The sequence below is a fragment of the Branchiostoma belcheri genome, unplaced genomic scaffold (genome assembly GCF_001625305.1).
Source record: "Branchiostoma belcheri isolate BF01 breed outbred unplaced genomic scaffold, Haploidv18h27 scaffold32, whole genome shotgun sequence".
Taxonomy (NCBI): domain Eukaryota; kingdom Metazoa; phylum Chordata; class Leptocardii; order Amphioxiformes; family Branchiostomatidae; genus Branchiostoma; species Branchiostoma belcheri.
The window spans coordinates 887,371-904,195 of NW_017803932.1; the positions used below are offsets into that span (position 1 = coordinate 887,371).

Here is a 16,825-nt window from a genome sequence, read left to right on the forward strand (position 1 = left end):
AATAATCAAATTGCTCTTGACTGCCTAGTCCTTTCCCTTTTTAAAATTTCCTGCCACCCCTGGGAAATATAAATGGAACAGCCCTTGCAATACTGGAGAAGGCAATTTCCCATCTGAATTCAATTTACAATTCTGATGACGTCTGCTTCTCTTTTATGGACACAATGCAATTATGATAACCTGCCTTGTATATTTGTTTTTGGTCTTCATAGATGCACCATGTCACATCAATGAACACACCTTTGTCTTCCTTCCACAGTAAATTTACGGTGAGTAATGATGAAAGATGTGCCACGGAAAATGATATTCCATTTTAGTGCTGTATTCACAAGGGATGGCATCATACCTATCTCCGGACTGTACATTCCACTCTGCTTAAGTATTGTGTAATGGCCTCTCCGAAGCTGTTAAAACAATAGTCCTCTTCCCAACGGAGCACTTCCAACCATGTGAATTGATTATGGGTACATACCCTCTGCTTCATGCCATCTGGCTGTTAATGGAACAGGTCATTTGCACCCAGTTTTGCACTTGATGAATGTGGGCATCTCCAGAGTTTACAGTCAGCATGGCAGGTAGATAGACCTTTCATCAAGCTCACAGGTTTCTAATCTTCTTTCCTGTAAATCCTTGATATTCATAAATCCACTTGCTGTCAAGACCTCATCTATCATACCTGGTCCATTACTCCTATCTATTTCTACATGCCATATGAGAGGGCTTAGGGATGCAGCTCAAGGATTAACAACAATGTTCTCTTCCTCACATGACTTGACTTTCTTCACCTGTCTGGTAGCACCATGAGTCTAGAATTCTAGTCTAGATCTTTGAAGGTGGTCACCTGCACAAGATGTACTCATCGGAAAAACAGGGTCATGAGGGTGAAAATATAATATACAAATGTAGTATACATATGGTACAATAAAAAAAATTTTATGTCATTCTTCTTTGTGTAAATGGTCTAATGCATAATTTAACCTACTTATACCATGGAAATTATATGCATATAAAATTTCAAATATTTCCTTGAAACAGCGATATGTTTCTGGAACAAATCCTAGACATTTCCTGAACAACTGAAATCTTTGGTGCTCATCTCCTGCACATCCTGTGTTCCATGGAAGTTCTATCAGACACAACCTCCTTGCCCTGAAATCATTTTCATCCATCCTCCATTAACCTTTGTACAGACCAGTATCTCTTGTTATACTCTAATATAGTTACTACAGTATCCTGAAAATCATCCTATCTAGCTCCCCTCCCACCCCCAATGCACTACCTCAACCATGGTGGCAGAGACAGGCCCCTCCCCATGGGGATGCACAAAATAGCATTTTTGTCATCATGACATGCATACTGTCTCTGAGAATTCCCCAAACTCCAATTATGTATTCACTTTGGGGCAGCTGATACACACAATGAAATCCAGACTGTCCACCTTCTCTTGCCATAATTGCCCATGATGCAATCATGTGACACTATTTTATGTTTATACTAAAGTAGTATACTACACAATCATGATCAACTGCACATCAAACGAACATATAACTGGATGTATGAGTGACTGTGTTATATGATCACAAGAACCACGGTAGGATGTTCCAGGCATAGGGTCAGGGGTGGTCTGAGCCCTCACACTGGCCAGATAGTGACAGATACCATCTCTCCCCCATCAGATATAAGATCACCTTGTGAAGGGACTGCTGAGTGGCTTATGTCAGATTTAATTAGTTAGGACAGTCCCTTTTCAGACAAACCCTAAATTCTAAGGACTACATGTCTTCTGACTCAGTTTCCAAATTGACTACAACTCATTACACCAGCCACCCATCTCCAAGACACAGTGGAATACTGGTACATGTAGTCATTTTCTTGTAAAACCTTGTATTTAGGCAATAAACAAACACTCTGATTTCTTTTTTAATTTGAGTACTACCGCTACCGGTATTCTTCCTCCTGCAGTTCTTTTTTCAGCAACATTTAATATGAGTAAATTCCTTTGGGTGGCTGCAAGAAATACCAGTCCTTAGGCCTGACATCTGAACCTCATTTACTCAGCCTTACATGTTATACAGTACACAGTAACCTCCTTGTGTTGTATGGTGGGGAAATACATGTACTCACAGGAGAGTACAAAAAAGGGAACTGGAACTTAGGGTTTATTTGTAGGGAGTGAATGCAATTGACAGTCAAACTACAGTGTTTTCTTACCACACAGAGTTTCTGCAAATTTCCACGGGAAAGCATGCAATGGCAAAACGACAAGCACACACCATTTATGGGGCAAACAGGAAGACTTCAGAACTTCCTCTCACAAATCCAACATCCTTCTGTAACATTCCGATTACTCTCCTTCCTGCTACTAACTTTTGTCCTGAAGACCTGCCCTCCTAGATCAGCAAAACTACAAGACTGATCAAACATCTAAAAGCTGTACATGTCCCAATACATCATTTTTTCCTTGAATAAACCACACGGCATTCAAGACACGCAGCCAAGAATATTACGCTCTTGTTCTCAAGTGCTAACCCATTTTTCATGAGGACTTCTCAACAGCAAACTGTCATACAAACAAAGCCACACACTCCTTCAATGTCAGCTGATATCAATGGCACTCATTAAAACCACAACAAGGGAACAGCCAAGACCCTGCTAAAACTGACAGAAGAAAACATAAGAAGGAACACAAGCAGAAATTTGAGCTGAGGTCCCAGGGCTGTAGTCAAAGGGTTCCCTGTTCTGAAGGGTCACATGTGTCTAACCCCTTCAACCACCCACTTTGTGAAATTGTCGCTAAGGAAATTACAGCTACACTAACTTTTATTGGCTCTAACATTCAATACAAGATTACTGTTTTCCATTAGCTTCCATCCATCCAAGCGGAAGTCTTAAAAGGGAAACATGTGTTGTAGCAATAGATGAAGTATAAACATTTACAATTGCTTGAATAAGTGTTACATTTGGTAAAGGAAGCAGGTGGAGCAGGTGTATGTTTCACCGGAAAAACATGTATTGATAATATAACTTTAGGTGTTCAGCAAATACAATTAGTGGCAAGTTTAGTTGTTACAATTTTGATTAGAACCCATTTGTATTTTATTTGCCTTTAAAATGGAAAATAAAATACAAAATGTATTTAACAAGTTATATCTCAGAACTGTCCAGGCCTGCACTTTCTGACAAAAAGTAGGAAGTGCCTAAAGACATGCAATTCCTTCTAATAACTGGTAATACTAGTAGTTAGTACTTGGGAAGGTCACAAGGAAGTATTTCATCACCCAAGTTAGATTATCTCTCAGACAAGTGCTATAACATTTCAGTAACCTCAACATTATTTTACCTCAATAAGATTATTTTGTGCTGCATCGTAAGACAATACTTACCATTTCTCTCCTAAGAAGAGCTATGGAAGCCTCTAGACCCAGCTTGGGCCGTCTCCTAGCCCCGGGGATGGGATGGTCATGTCCGTTGGCGCCGTTGGACCCGTTACTGCCGTTGAACAGTGCCATGTGGTGCGTCTGGGACCGGGACAAATCGTCCTGAATCATGGACTGCTTCGTATACAGTCGCTCCAGATCTCTCCAAGAGTTTGCCGTGTGAGTGTTCAATAGCCCACTCAGGCTCTTTGGGAGGTCCGGTAACCCCTGGATGTTCGCCATCGAGGGCACTCTGGGTCTCTTTTGCGCCAGTTTCGCTGGGAAAGTTTCTCGGTCGCCTCCGTCACACCGTGCCGCCTAGGTAAGACAAGCTGAACGGTACACTGAACAGGCGACAGTCTATCTGATCACTGCTGGGCCTAAATCCTCGTCTGTAGTACAAACACAAACTGAACCAAAGAATAACAGATTGTAAACCTTGTACAAACTGCTTTTCCACGCTGGTTTTAAGTCGCGAGACGAAGAAATCGTGGCGGGATGTCCCGAGAGGGGAAGGCAGGAAGAGGTCTGGTTCGTCTGCGGAAGTGGCCGGGTACTAGCAGCACTATACGTTACACCGCATGTAGCCTTGTCCTGGGCTTGGTGACTGCTGACTCCGCTGAAAACGAGCGTTCCGGTGAATTCCCGGGCGGTGACGCCGTCAGATCGCTTCCGTCACTCCCGTGGAAACGTGCCGATCGAAGTGGATGTCGCCCTCGTGACGAATCGCGGCAAAAATTTGTAAATATTTGAGCGTGCGTTCACAACAGTCCGCCCACACATCCTCGCCTGTTACACAGAACTAATCCGGGACGTTCCAAGTCGTGAAAAAACATGGGGGTAGCAGTTAAAAAATGAATAAGAATTGATCTTAGATAAAAAAAATAATGGGACAATGAATCAAAGTTTACTTAAATAATAAAGGATTAAGTACTGCTGGATATAGATGAATGGAATTGTGAAGAAAAACGCAGTTTAGGAATTACTTCTCCCCATTGGCAATTCTTTGGAACAGCCCAATGTGTCACTCGCAAATACACACCATGACGTAGTAGTATGAATATGTAGTACGACCGGTCCAAATATGGGCATGATTGTTGTGATGTCAGGATGGGTGTTGTTTGACAACAACACAATAACCATTGTAAGGCACTCATGGCGGGAAATACAAACATTTCAACGTTATAAACTGTGCTATCCAGTATCAGTTTTATCAAGGAGGTTTTGGTCTTGGCGATTCTTGTTTATTTAGTCCAGACGCACTGATTTCTTCTAGCTTGTACAAAATGTGTTTTACGTCATGTATTATAGAGGGCCTGCAAGCCTTTTTCCGTAAGGCGTAATCAGGCTGTTTTAGACTTCGTAATTCGTAGGCAGCCTCCGCAAAAATCAACGTAATTCGTAATAGGACATTGGCCGCAAAACGTAAAGTCGTAATCAGCTCTGAGACTTTAACGTAATTCGTAATAGGCGGCGAAAATTTTGCGTAATTCGTATTCACTACCCCCCCTTGCAGGCCCTCATTATAGAATGTAACTCCTTACTTTAAAACAGAAAACACGATGGATTAGCTTTAGTATCATAATGGACTAACTCTGTTAGAATTATATTTTAGTATTACTCATGTTGTTTCTTCTTTGCCATACATTGTACCAGTTACAGTTGTTCAGCAATAAAGTTGATTTGGTTTGATTTGTATTATTCGTTTCACTAATGACATTCTGTGAAGTCATGTTTATAAAACTGTTATTGATGTGCACGTTTGAGTCATTTCATTTCAACTTGGACTCTTTGCTGTTGTTCATTTTTTTAATTAGATTTTATCAAAGATATACTCGTACTAGTAGTACAGAGTACTTCAAAAGAAGGCAACTAAGGCCGTTGCCATACGGATTACGTTCGCCAGGGGTCGCTTACAGTTAATCGTAGCCAGACAGATCTGTAACAGATACAGAATATTTCAGTGCTCAATCTTTATTGCCCAGTTTAGGAATATGTCTTAGATGCTCCCAGATCTAATATTTAGTTTACAGCCCCATTCTGGCGACAAAGAACACGTCGTCATCGTGGGCATGTCGCTGTCGCCAGGTATCTCGCCCAGACGCGCGGATGGTGTTGCGCGTCACACTTCCCATTTTCTTCTCCGTAGATCGTCGCTTGTCTATATATACAGAAGCCTGTGTATGCATATTACACTTTGATGTTCTGTGGTTAGAAGAATCACAAGATTGATATTAAAATCGTTGCTGTATACTTAAGAAAATAATGAAACTAAAAGTGGCGAACTCGGGGTACAGTGGCGAACTCGGGGCCCCGAGTTCGCCACTGTACCCCGAGTTCGCCACTTTGTGTTTCCTTTATTTTTTACGTGGAAAGGTAGAATGTTAGGGCTACTTCAATGATACTTCGAAACTAGGACAACCAAAGATTAATATGCATGTAGTATTCTGTTCAGGTCTAGTCAAGCGGAGATCTGCGTAACAACAACGGGGAGAGAGGACGCACGGCATGGGCACCACGTTTGGGTCGCGTGGCTGGCGACAGCGACCGTCTTCTATTCTCTGATTGTTTTAAATCGAAAAAATGGTTCTGGAAACTAGATATTATATGAAAAGACTTCTTAAAGATAACAAGAAACTGCAAAATAAAGATGGATGGGAAAGTCTCCCGTCTTGTGCATGTTTGAACCAGTTATTTCGGTAATGTTGTGGAAGTTTTTTGGCGTCGAACGCCTGACTTATCGATCGAACGTGCTCTCATTTCGGGTGGTTCGAATTTCCGAAGTTGAAGAATGGAGACATGAAAAGGTAAGATCTCGTTACATTATCTATAAATAGTCTGACAAATCGAGTCTATAGACACAAGAGAATGATATGTAGGATATAATATCCATAGAGTTACATTTCATGAGAGAAACCTCTCCTTTTACCGCCGCTGCCGTATTATCGGTGCGGCTGCTCTCTCCCCTAAACTTGTTTGTAAACTTCTCATAGTCCAATGTGTTCAGCTACGTGGCTACCGGCTGAGTTTGGGAGGTCTTACATCGTGGTAAACAATATTAAACCTTTATTACCGTAAATGTCCGAATAAAGTACGCACTTTTAAAAACTTTTCAAACTACAAAAAGTGTCTCAGGCCGCCGCCAAAGTCGGGGTGCTTACCTTATTTGAGGTTTTCCCCGACGACAGATCCAACGACTACCGACGAATATAGCGAAAACCGGCAAGGAGAATTGAAGCGCACGACATCGATTCGTGCATAACATGTCGGATGATAATGTTGACGAGTGGAAATAAAAGTTCAACTTTAATAAAGGAACGTATTCCATTTGTGTATCCTCGATATTGACACGAAATTGCGGCAAAACGATAAGACGCACGGTAAGATAATCTAGGTCACTCACGTCGCGGTGTTCGGTCATGCTGACGGGATGGTCGCCAGCCAGCCGCCGATCTCAGTGGAACCCCGGCCGAAAATAAATACCCCCGTAATTATTAACGCAATTCTAAGAGGGTTATGAGTGGTAAGATTTAAAATGGTCCGCAAGCCGTGATTGTTCTTGATCGTCGTAACGTAGTGAATAACGTTATAACATGACAGTTGTGCTTCACCTGATGGTCAGTTCTAATGCACTTTCGGCTCTAGTGAAACACAGAAATATTCAACAAATGTTATATCCAAGCCGTTACACAGGTTCAAATGACAGAAATCTTTTCACTTCGTATCACAAATGTCTTTAAATATTAATAGATGCCGCAGAAAATTATTTTGTAGCGGGACAATACCAGCCAGTACTACGTTAAAATGCTGGGTAGGTGTACACGGCATGGCCCTACAATGATAGGGTTTTTCGGGCGAAGTCTTTGAAATCTTTTGCTGCCCGCCGGTGGGTGGGGCCCATGTGCGTGCTGCTGTGGGCGTGACGCCGCTTTGTCTGACCAGGACGTGCCGTCGTCTTGGCAACGCAACGTGGGAAGCCAGCGGCCAGAAGCTTTTCATGCTGGGAAGTTTTTATTCCTTTGATTTTGTGACATGAGCAATAGTTTACTAAACGAGATATTTTAAAGAACTTTTTCGCTCTCTCCGTTCAGAATTGCATGTCCCGACAGCCCTTCGTTGTTGTTTTGGTTTCGGTGTCAAATTTTAAATACGCTAGCACATAAATTCTCCGACCATTCCCACTTCTCCGCCTCGATCATTTGTTGCTCACCGATGGGCGGTCAATCAGCGCTGACGTGGTTTAGAACGTGGCGAGCGGCGCCGCGGCACCGGCAAGAACAGTCCCCTTACGTCGGCGGAAACTTACCCACGTCTCTCGTTCCGATGCGCCGCAAAGTACTTCATTTAAAACCGCGTACCTGAAAACAGGAAGAGGGAATAATTGAGTTTGGAGGTGTGAACAACAACGTAGTCTACTCTCCTTGATGCTATTATATCACCAAATCCACTGCCCCCATCCACAAACCAAAAAAAAAAAAATGTAGGGAAAAATAACGTCCCCGGACGGTAGCATAAAAAACAACAACAACTTCTTTCTCCAGGCTCCCGCTCGACGGGTGCTGGTGTCTGGACGCCCGCAACAGTTCAGGCCGATGGGAGTGCTGCTGAAACGTAGGACCTCGCGTCGTGCCGGTGAGAAGGGGCGGGGAAATCCACAAAGAGTGCTCCGCCCTCCATTTCTCTGAAGTTGCCGTGCTGCGCATATGAGTGTAGCAGGATCTCGTGGTATTAACGCAAAAGTCACGCTGTATTTTTCCGTAATTACGCTTCTCCCTGCCAAATCTAACCAAGGACATTTTAGCCGTATTCCCGCGTTAATTTCAGGGTATTCCTGCGACAAAGTGGCAACTGTAACGTAGGCTGTACTGTACGTTCTTTCCTGGAACAAGTTGCCGTGAGCAGCGTACGCAACACATTGCAACCCTTCACTTATGCGCCGTTAAATAGATGTTGGTATGGACTCTTGATCAAAGCTGTAAGTTTCAGTTTTACGTTGGTAGCATGATAAAAGTAACATTATATCAAATAAATACTCAAAAGCCCACTTGTATATTCATGGTTCAGTAATATGCTGGACTCTGGAACGCCGAACATGACCCACAGTTACGTCGCAGAGGACCGACCTTGTTATGTCCAAATAAATGGCGCGTTTCGTTCCGATGCGCCACAAAGTATTTGTTTTACTACCCCCAAACGAGTAAGCGTTAACTCTAGGAATAAAATCCAAAGGCTAAAAAACACTTTCAATCCATATTTTGATACTTCCTGACAAATTATAAAAAGTGGCGAACTCGGGGTACACCCTTGGAACTACCGCCCTAGTTACGTCGCAAAGTAGAAGGTTGACCCTTGACCTCAACGTTCGATCAATCACCATGGTAACACGTATGTAAAAAGTCTAACAAAAACTCTTTCGACATGGCCATATATCATCAAGAGGTTCATGGAATTTTCCTTTGAAATGTGTGATTTATGTTAAAAAGTGGCGAACTCGGGGCCCCCTCCGTTAAATGCGCGAGTGAAGCGTATACGATCGCATTATAGCCATACATGCCATAAAATACTAGTACTAGTAATCTGATCAGCTGATCATGAGGTGATAAATCAACGGAAAGTGCATTTTTCGTACCAATAACAGGACTCTCTTCCAATCGCAGCCCAATATTGAATATGATTTTCACGTGTGCAGTTTCATAATAGCTGCTTTGGCCCTTCAAAGACTTTAAAACAGCCACCTGTATAGTTCCTGCCAGGGGGTAAACTCGCGCCACACCCTCTCGAGCACAAGAGCTATCAACGTTCAGTAACGAAGGTAAAAAAACGTGCCACATATAAAAAGGTAACGATCTTTCCTCATCAACCACGTCTAGTGAGGAGAAGACGAACTTCAGCAACAAGAAGGGTAACGATAGTAATGTTACGTTCTTCATAATGTCAAGGTTTTGCACTTTTTTTTCGAAATTCATCGACCACAAGAACATGGGGGGCAAATTGGACCTTCTCTGGCCAATGGATATTGCCTGGCCAATTTGACACTGTCTTTTTGCCACCCTAGGATCTGCTTGGAGATTGGTCTCTACCCGACGCCAAATGTAATCAGGTTTACAATTTCACCTTTGACCCAAGTTTCAGCAGACCTCGACATACCAAGAAGGCGGGCGCGGGCGGGCGGTGGATAGTTTCCCGATTTACACGAAGAGAAATCCATTATTGGAGGCAAGTAAGACATAGAAACTGACAGGCAAGTGTTTTGATGCCGAGCTTAATACTTAGGGGCAATTTCTCTTGAAAAGGATAGCAGTAAGATCGTACTAGTAATCTATAACAGTTAACGGTTAGACCTTTTCTGGATGTTTAATATGGTGGAAACGAAAGGGGAGGGGCGAAACTAAGCGTACGTACGACCAAGGACGCAACGAGACCGTACATGTACGTCTAACATGTGGCAAACATCAGCCAAACTAGCCTTTTTGGGTGATCAGGAAGAATGAAAAATTTTACCCGGATTGTAAGATACGCATAGTTAGGTACAATGTAGAGCCAATTCCTTTGACTGTGGGCACATAAATAATGGAATGTCTAGTACCTATGTTTCTAACTTTTAATGGACAGAAATTTCAATGTAGACACGAGAATATGACAGGAAAGAAGTGATTATAGATCAGTTTGTAGCAAACTTGAAAGACATTGTGCTATGTATGTATTTTTGTGTAATCTCAATCAGTCCTTGTCATTACTTTTGTGATTGATTTTTATTATTTCTTTCTTTTCTCATTAGGTTGGACATGGCAACAACCGAACACAGGTCTCACACCAGCGTTGGTCAGAACTCATATTATGGGTCTCCCATTGGTGTCTCTCAGGACAACCATGACAGCAAAATAAAAATTCTGACTACAAGATGGTAACAAAAATGTCAATTTGAATAGCACTGCTGAGAAACCCTACATGTGTGAGGAGTGTGGATACAGGACTGCTAAAAAGTCAAAATTATCCATACATATGAGAGTCCACACTGGTGAAAAACCTTTCAAGTGTGACCAGTGTGACTATTCTGCAGCCAGGAAAGCTACTTTAGACAGCCACATGACAACCCACACTGGTGAGAAACCTTTCATGTGTGGGGTCTGTGGATACAGGGCAGCTCGAAAGTATAACTTAACCCAACATATGAAAACTCATACAGGAGAAAAACCTTACAAATGTGACCAGTGTGACTATTCTTCTGCAGCGAAGTCTACCTTGGTAGTTCATCTAGCAAAACATGCAGGTAAAAAACCCTACATATGTGGGGAATGTGGATACAGGACAGCAGCAAGGTCTGGCTTATACCAACATATGAGAAAACATACAGGAGAAAAACCCTACAAGTGTGACCAATGTGACTATTCTGCTTCACAGAAATCCTCATTAGATGACCATAAAGCAACACACACTGGTGAGAAACCCCACATGTGTGGGGTCTGTGGATACAGGACAATACAAAAAGTCTCACCTATCACAACATATGAGAACTCATACAGGAGAAAAGCCCTACAAATGTGACCAGTGTGACTATTCTGCTGCAGTGAAAACTACCTTGGAAGTTCACCTAGCAAAACATGCAGGTAACAAACCCTACTTGTGTGAGGAGTGTGGATACAGAACAGCTAAAAAATCCCACTTATCAACACATATGAGAACTCATACAGGAGAAAAACCTTACAAGTGTGACCAGTGTGACTATTCTGCAGCAAAGAAATCTACTTTGGACAACCATAAAGTAACCCACACTGGTGAGAAACCTTTCATGTGTGGGGCCTGTGGATACAGGACAGCTCGAAAAGCTAACTTAATCCAACATATGAAAACGCATGCTAGAGAAAAACCTACATGTATGGGAAGTGTGGATTCGGAACAAATCTAAAGTGTACATCTCACATTTAAAAATCCAAAACCAGAGAAAAAGGCTACAAGTGTAACCAAAGTGATTACTAATATTCTACTGCAAGATAATCCACCTTGGACTACCATTTCCCAAAACACATTGGTGAGAACTGTTAATGTGTGGAGAGTGTGATGCCAACAGTACTTACCTTTCATCCATCCCTCTTCTGGACAATACAACTTCAGCACAATAATACTATTATACTTTCACTTGTCATACATACATGTACTTAAGTGGTGTCTCTGCTAGTATTAAAAGTACACCCACAATGACATAGTAACTGCTGCAAACCAACTCTCAAACAGGACCCTCACCTCCCTCACACACCACGACCAATCATGTCCTCTTTCAGGACCAGTTCCAGGAGCCTGTAAATAGAACAGACACCACCACTATAGCTTTTAAAAACAGACTGAAAGGGGACTTGTATTCAGCTTTAATTGCTTTCAACATCCTAAGTGTTATGTTACTTGTTTTATGTCAATGTAATTAATGTTGTTTTATTTCTTGTGCTTTAGTGTAGCCAAGGTCACCTGAAAAATAGGAGTGTGAGCTATTGGTAAAAATAAATAAATGTATAAAATGAAATGAATAAATGTTGTCATGATGTGGCACAGCAAGGATGTGTATAATCTGAGAAGGAAAAATGCAGTAACTATCTTTAGTTTTTTGTTTGTCACTGATATGTTTCCTATGAAAAATATGACGGAGCTATGATTTATTTAGATTAGTCAACAAAATGAATCCTGGCTTCTTGTAAGAAAACAGATCCTTCTTGACAAATGTAACTATGACACAAGACTATATGGTAGGTTACTGGAGAGAATTGCACCACCGACGGCAAATACATTTTCTACTATTATATGTTTTATATGTGCCATGGATGTCTGAAATAGCCTAATAAAAAAAGAAAGCTTACGTACTGCGTCATTCTATTTTCTTCAAAGTTTCTACCTGTTTCTTCTTGTATTATAGTTATTGCTTGTTCTCGCCGGTCCTAGTTAGAGCTGCTAGTTTCGATAACGTCACAGGTACACGTCACGCCATTGTTTCCGGAGGTGTTGTTTACACGCCAGCCATAGGGTTACAGACTCTATTGATCTGCGAAAGTATGACTTAAAAGTTGAGAACACCTGTGGTGAGAATCATTCTGACTGGCACGCGGGGAAGAGGAGACTTATTCGGCATCGCAACATCCGGTACAGATCTAGATCGCCAGGTGACTGTTAACTCGAGATGGCGGGGCCGTGGCCCTTCCTACCGCCTGGCCAGGCCGACCGACACCAGCAGTCATGTAAGTTCTTGTTCCTCTTTCCTTTCTTCTTTCAGATAATAGGCTTAACAGCTAACTAGACATAATTTAAAGATATGAGAGAGGGCATATGCATATTCAAAACTTCATAAGTCCCAAACAAGGTTCAAGAATATTACCGTACGGTTGACGTACAGTTTGTTTTACTTCCGGGTTTATATATCTCACTGCGCGCAAGGTGGTGCGAGCTCTAAAACTTCATGGTGAAGGTGCGAGCTCTAAACTTATGGTACCATGGCAGATTGTAGACTATATGCTTGAGCCACAGTGGGTTCGGGCACTGCTGTAAAAACAGTAAAACCCTTAAGGCCCAAATGTACGCAATATGATGGCGTTGAAGGTATGTGGTATGTCGCAACACACTTAGCTTGATCAACAAACGTAGAATATGTTTACTCAACACGTTAAAAATGTACACGTATCTTAGGGCGTATTCAGCAGGAGCAAGTCATGAGTCAACTGGGCACGGCCTAGCTGGCAACGGTGACTGATAGTGTCTTCTGTCTTGCCTCCTCGGGATCTGCTTGGAGATAACGTTAATAATTCCCTAGCTTGGTATACCAGTACGGTTAACCTTCGAAACAAGATTTTTGTAGGGCGCCACTGGGGCCCCTCAGTAAAGTTGATAGACATGTCCGCCCGTGTCACACATTGATTTAGCAGTGACTACTGAGAACCGCTGGTATAACGACAGAGCTCTGAATAGCAGTGCATTTCAACGTTAATGCCATGAGTCTCCTTTTTTTTGCGATTGTACTTCTATGAATTATCAAGTTGCTGTTTCAAAACATAACGCTGTCAACACTTAGACATGTTGGGGGATATCCGGACGTGAACAGTCAATCTTCATTGATCGATCGAAGTTCAAATATAAGTAACTGTTATACATGTAGCTCACAAAAACACGTGACTTGTTTCAGTCAGGAACAAATTTAAACAGCGGCCTGTATGATGCTGAATCACATGAACTATCAAAGGTGAGATAAGTCATAAAGAAAACAAGTAACCTCACAATGTCAACAAGCGGACGGTCCACCGCCAACGGTGCAATATGGGTCCACGAAAAAAAAATGATGTGCTCAAAACACAACACTACTTTCAACCCCAGAAACATACTGCGAAACTGATTGAATTAGTCTAGTTTTAATTAAGTAAGACGGAAAGTCGCTATCGATCTTACACACCCATTTTGCTGACAGCCTTCTTTTTCAACTGTACTGTTTCTTCAAAATCCTTCTCAGTGGCTATATATAGGAAATACAGTCTTTTTGTTTTACGAAGTACCAAGGGGGTCTCATTTTAAACCTCCTTGGAAGTACTATACTCAACAGGTGTGTCACTTTTTACTTTCCGTCACAAAGCCTTTCATTAGCCATCTGATCTGAGTAGCCCAGTTTCGGTGTTCTCTGGTTTGCTGAACACACAATTAGGTTTCGTGTTTACATGTAGAAGCAAAGACCTTTGGTAGAGGTTTCGATCGCATCGACATCTTTCACTTTCCAGCATTAATACATCCTGATATACAAAGATTCCAAAACTCACTGTACAGTCCTTGTTGCAGTATTGGCCCACCCTGTATGCAGTGTTTTACGTACACACCACATAGACCTCATATCTCTCGATCGTCAGGCCGCAATAGCCAAATTATTTCAAAGAATTACTGCACCCATTTGTGAAAAACCCTTTAAATGTGCAGATATATAGGATATAAGATAGGAAGATAGGAAGCTTGGCCACCTTTATACCCCTCAAAATAATTCCAAAGCTGCTGTGGCCTTGTTTTTGAATTTACCATTTGCATGTTAAATTTGTGCAGTCTTTCTAGCAGCGATCATACTAGAAGGTTAGTTCAGATAGGGTATATCATGCACCGTGTGTATACGTTACAGTGTACAGGACCTTGTTGTCTTCGTCAGAAGGACTATGAAATTGTCTCGCCGCATTGTGGGGACTGCGGATTTAGCGATATAACTCTGGCAGGCATGATTCGACGTCCATGATTTTTGGCAGGCAGATTACCGTTGTTGAGGCCAAAGTCAAGTGCAAGTTTCGGCTTCGTGGGGGGTCCGTGCGTCACGTTAGTGCACCTTTTGTGTTTGTGACTTGTTAGCAAAATAACTCGAGTATATGTACATTGATGTTTATAATTTTTTGTAGGCAACTTACTATTGTTGAGACCAAGGTTAAGTTCGTTAATGGGCTTCGTGGGGGGTTCCGTTGTCACTGTAGCGGACCTTTTGTGTTTAGAAATCCCCCACCAACATCTGCTTGGAGACAGCCGACAGCTGGATATAGCCGGGGAACCCCATAATGGGATGAGATCAAATGACGTTACATTGAGGGATTGTACTATAATAACTTCAGCAGGGGGAGGATAGGTTGGACATGTGTCAGGTTATTTTCTACGGCCACACCAAGTAATTGCTATGGATGACGTCCACTGGAGACCTTAAATTTAAGGCAAAAGCGCAATAAAAACACGAAGGGCCGAAAAACGAGATGCCTAGATTTGGAATATACTAACTGTAGAAATACAAATGTTAGGACACAAATTGAATAAAAGAACGCAGTGTAACAAGAAACAAGTCTTCTATTTGTCATAAAGATAAATTAACAAAACAGCAGTACGTAGTCACCCTGTTCTGATTCTTTCCTTTATAACATCTTCTCTTATTATATTTTACGACACTGTCGTGACACTTTCAACACAGTAAGAATTTCTTGAAAGTTTTTTTTTCCAGTAACAGTCCAAAATCAAATAACGTAGGGGGGGGGGGCGGCTAACACGGGTGACGACGCATCTGTACATTAAATCTGCGGCAAACCGTTTCAGGGTGTTCTGTACCATAAAGAGTACAGAGATTCTTTTGTACTTTAGACCAAATTGATTATTAAAAAGAGTAAAGAATACGCATGTTCATTTCTCTAGAACGATGTACCTCTGACGAAGACATGAGATCTCCGACCTCTAGTTTACGAAAGACCAAAGGTACAACTTCAACAAGGCTTCATCGGGTCAGTTTTCACCGTTCCAAACCCATTTTCACCCTTCAAAACCCAATTTTCACCCTTCAAAACTCAAATTTTCATCGTTCAAAACTTAATTTTTCATCCTTCAAAACTTACATTTCACCGTTCAAAACCCAATTTTCACCCTTCAAAACTTAATTTTTCATTGTTCAAAATTTAATTTTTCACCCTTCAAAAGTCAATTTTTCACCCTTCAAAACCCAATTTTCATCGTTCAAAACTTTTTTTCACCCTTCAAAACTCAAATTTTCACCCTTCAAAACTTTTTTTCACCCTTCAAAACTCAATTTTCATCGTTCATCGACTCGTCCCCAGGATACTATGGTTGGCTCTTCCCAGTATGCTTTGCGCGGAGCGCGGTCTCTTTCCCAGGGCAGTCAGATACAAACACGAATACGCTGTTATTCGCTGCAGTCCCGCCGTGCCCAGAACGTAATTTTATATTATACCGGACGCTGTGAAGGAAACATTTCCAACCCGGTTCCAACCGCACCAAGGCACGATTTTCAACCGGCTGTTTTTGTAAGTTAGAATGGGGAGGGGGGCCGGGGGCGTTTCTAAGTACTTAGACTACGTTTCTAAGTACTTAGACTAAGTTAGAGTAGTTTTTTCGTGTTTATAAATTATGTTGTGGACAGAGTCCGACGGACTGTTGTTGGTTTGTTGTAACCCCAAAGCTTACTGCTCCATTGGTTTTGGAACTACTTGTATTTGTTTTGAGTGGCGGACAGACGTATATTTTCCGACATAAATTCCCAACTATTTTCCACCGACACAGTTTCTCCGTTACATAACTGTTTGGCCCTGGGGAACTTTCGGTGGAGAGGCAGCCCCATTCACAGTTTGACCACAACAATTCAGACGAAAAAACCTAACCGTTACTAAACTTAGAGTAAAAGTAGAAACACTCCCCTCCACATTCTAATTATGCGCAAGGCAAAACATGTCATATCATATTCATAACAATGCAACAGACAGCATATAGGATGATACATTTGGGGAAGGTAGGATACCGGTAGTTCACAACAATTTGAGAAGTGAGAAAGAGCAGGGTGGAAATGAATAAGAAAAGCCAAGGAAAGGTGAGACAATCTGTAGCACATTAATGAATGAATTACAATGAGCTCTATGCATAAGCAA

The 16,825-nt window shown here is 41.8% G+C and overlaps 2 protein-coding genes and 1 pseudogene across 2 annotated transcripts in view; 2 read left to right on the forward strand and 1 right to left on the reverse strand.

Moving 5' to 3' along the window:
- Nucleotides 1-4,240, reverse strand: part of LOC109474938 (protein FAM89A-like) — a 12,564-nt gene extending 8,324 nt beyond the window's left edge. Inside the window, exon 1 of the mRNA XM_019775434.1 lies at nucleotides 3,384-4,240. Coding sequence (XP_019630993.1) covers nucleotides 3,384-3,659 — 276 coding nt within the window. The 5' untranslated portion in view covers nucleotides 3,660-4,240. The remainder of the gene's footprint in view (nucleotides 1-3,383) is intronic.
- A 5,319-nt stretch (nucleotides 4,241-9,559) lies between these two features.
- Nucleotides 9,560-11,630, forward strand: LOC109474927 (annotated as a pseudogene).
- A 652-nt stretch (nucleotides 11,631-12,282) lies between these two features.
- Nucleotides 12,283-16,825, forward strand: part of LOC109474898 (TPR and ankyrin repeat-containing protein 1-like) — a 23,634-nt gene continuing 19,091 nt past the window's right edge. Inside the window, 1 exon segment of the mRNA XM_019775371.1 lies at nucleotides 12,283-12,637. Within this exon segment, the coding sequence (XP_019630930.1) occupies nucleotides 12,580-12,637 (58 nt within the window). The 5' untranslated portion in view covers nucleotides 12,283-12,579.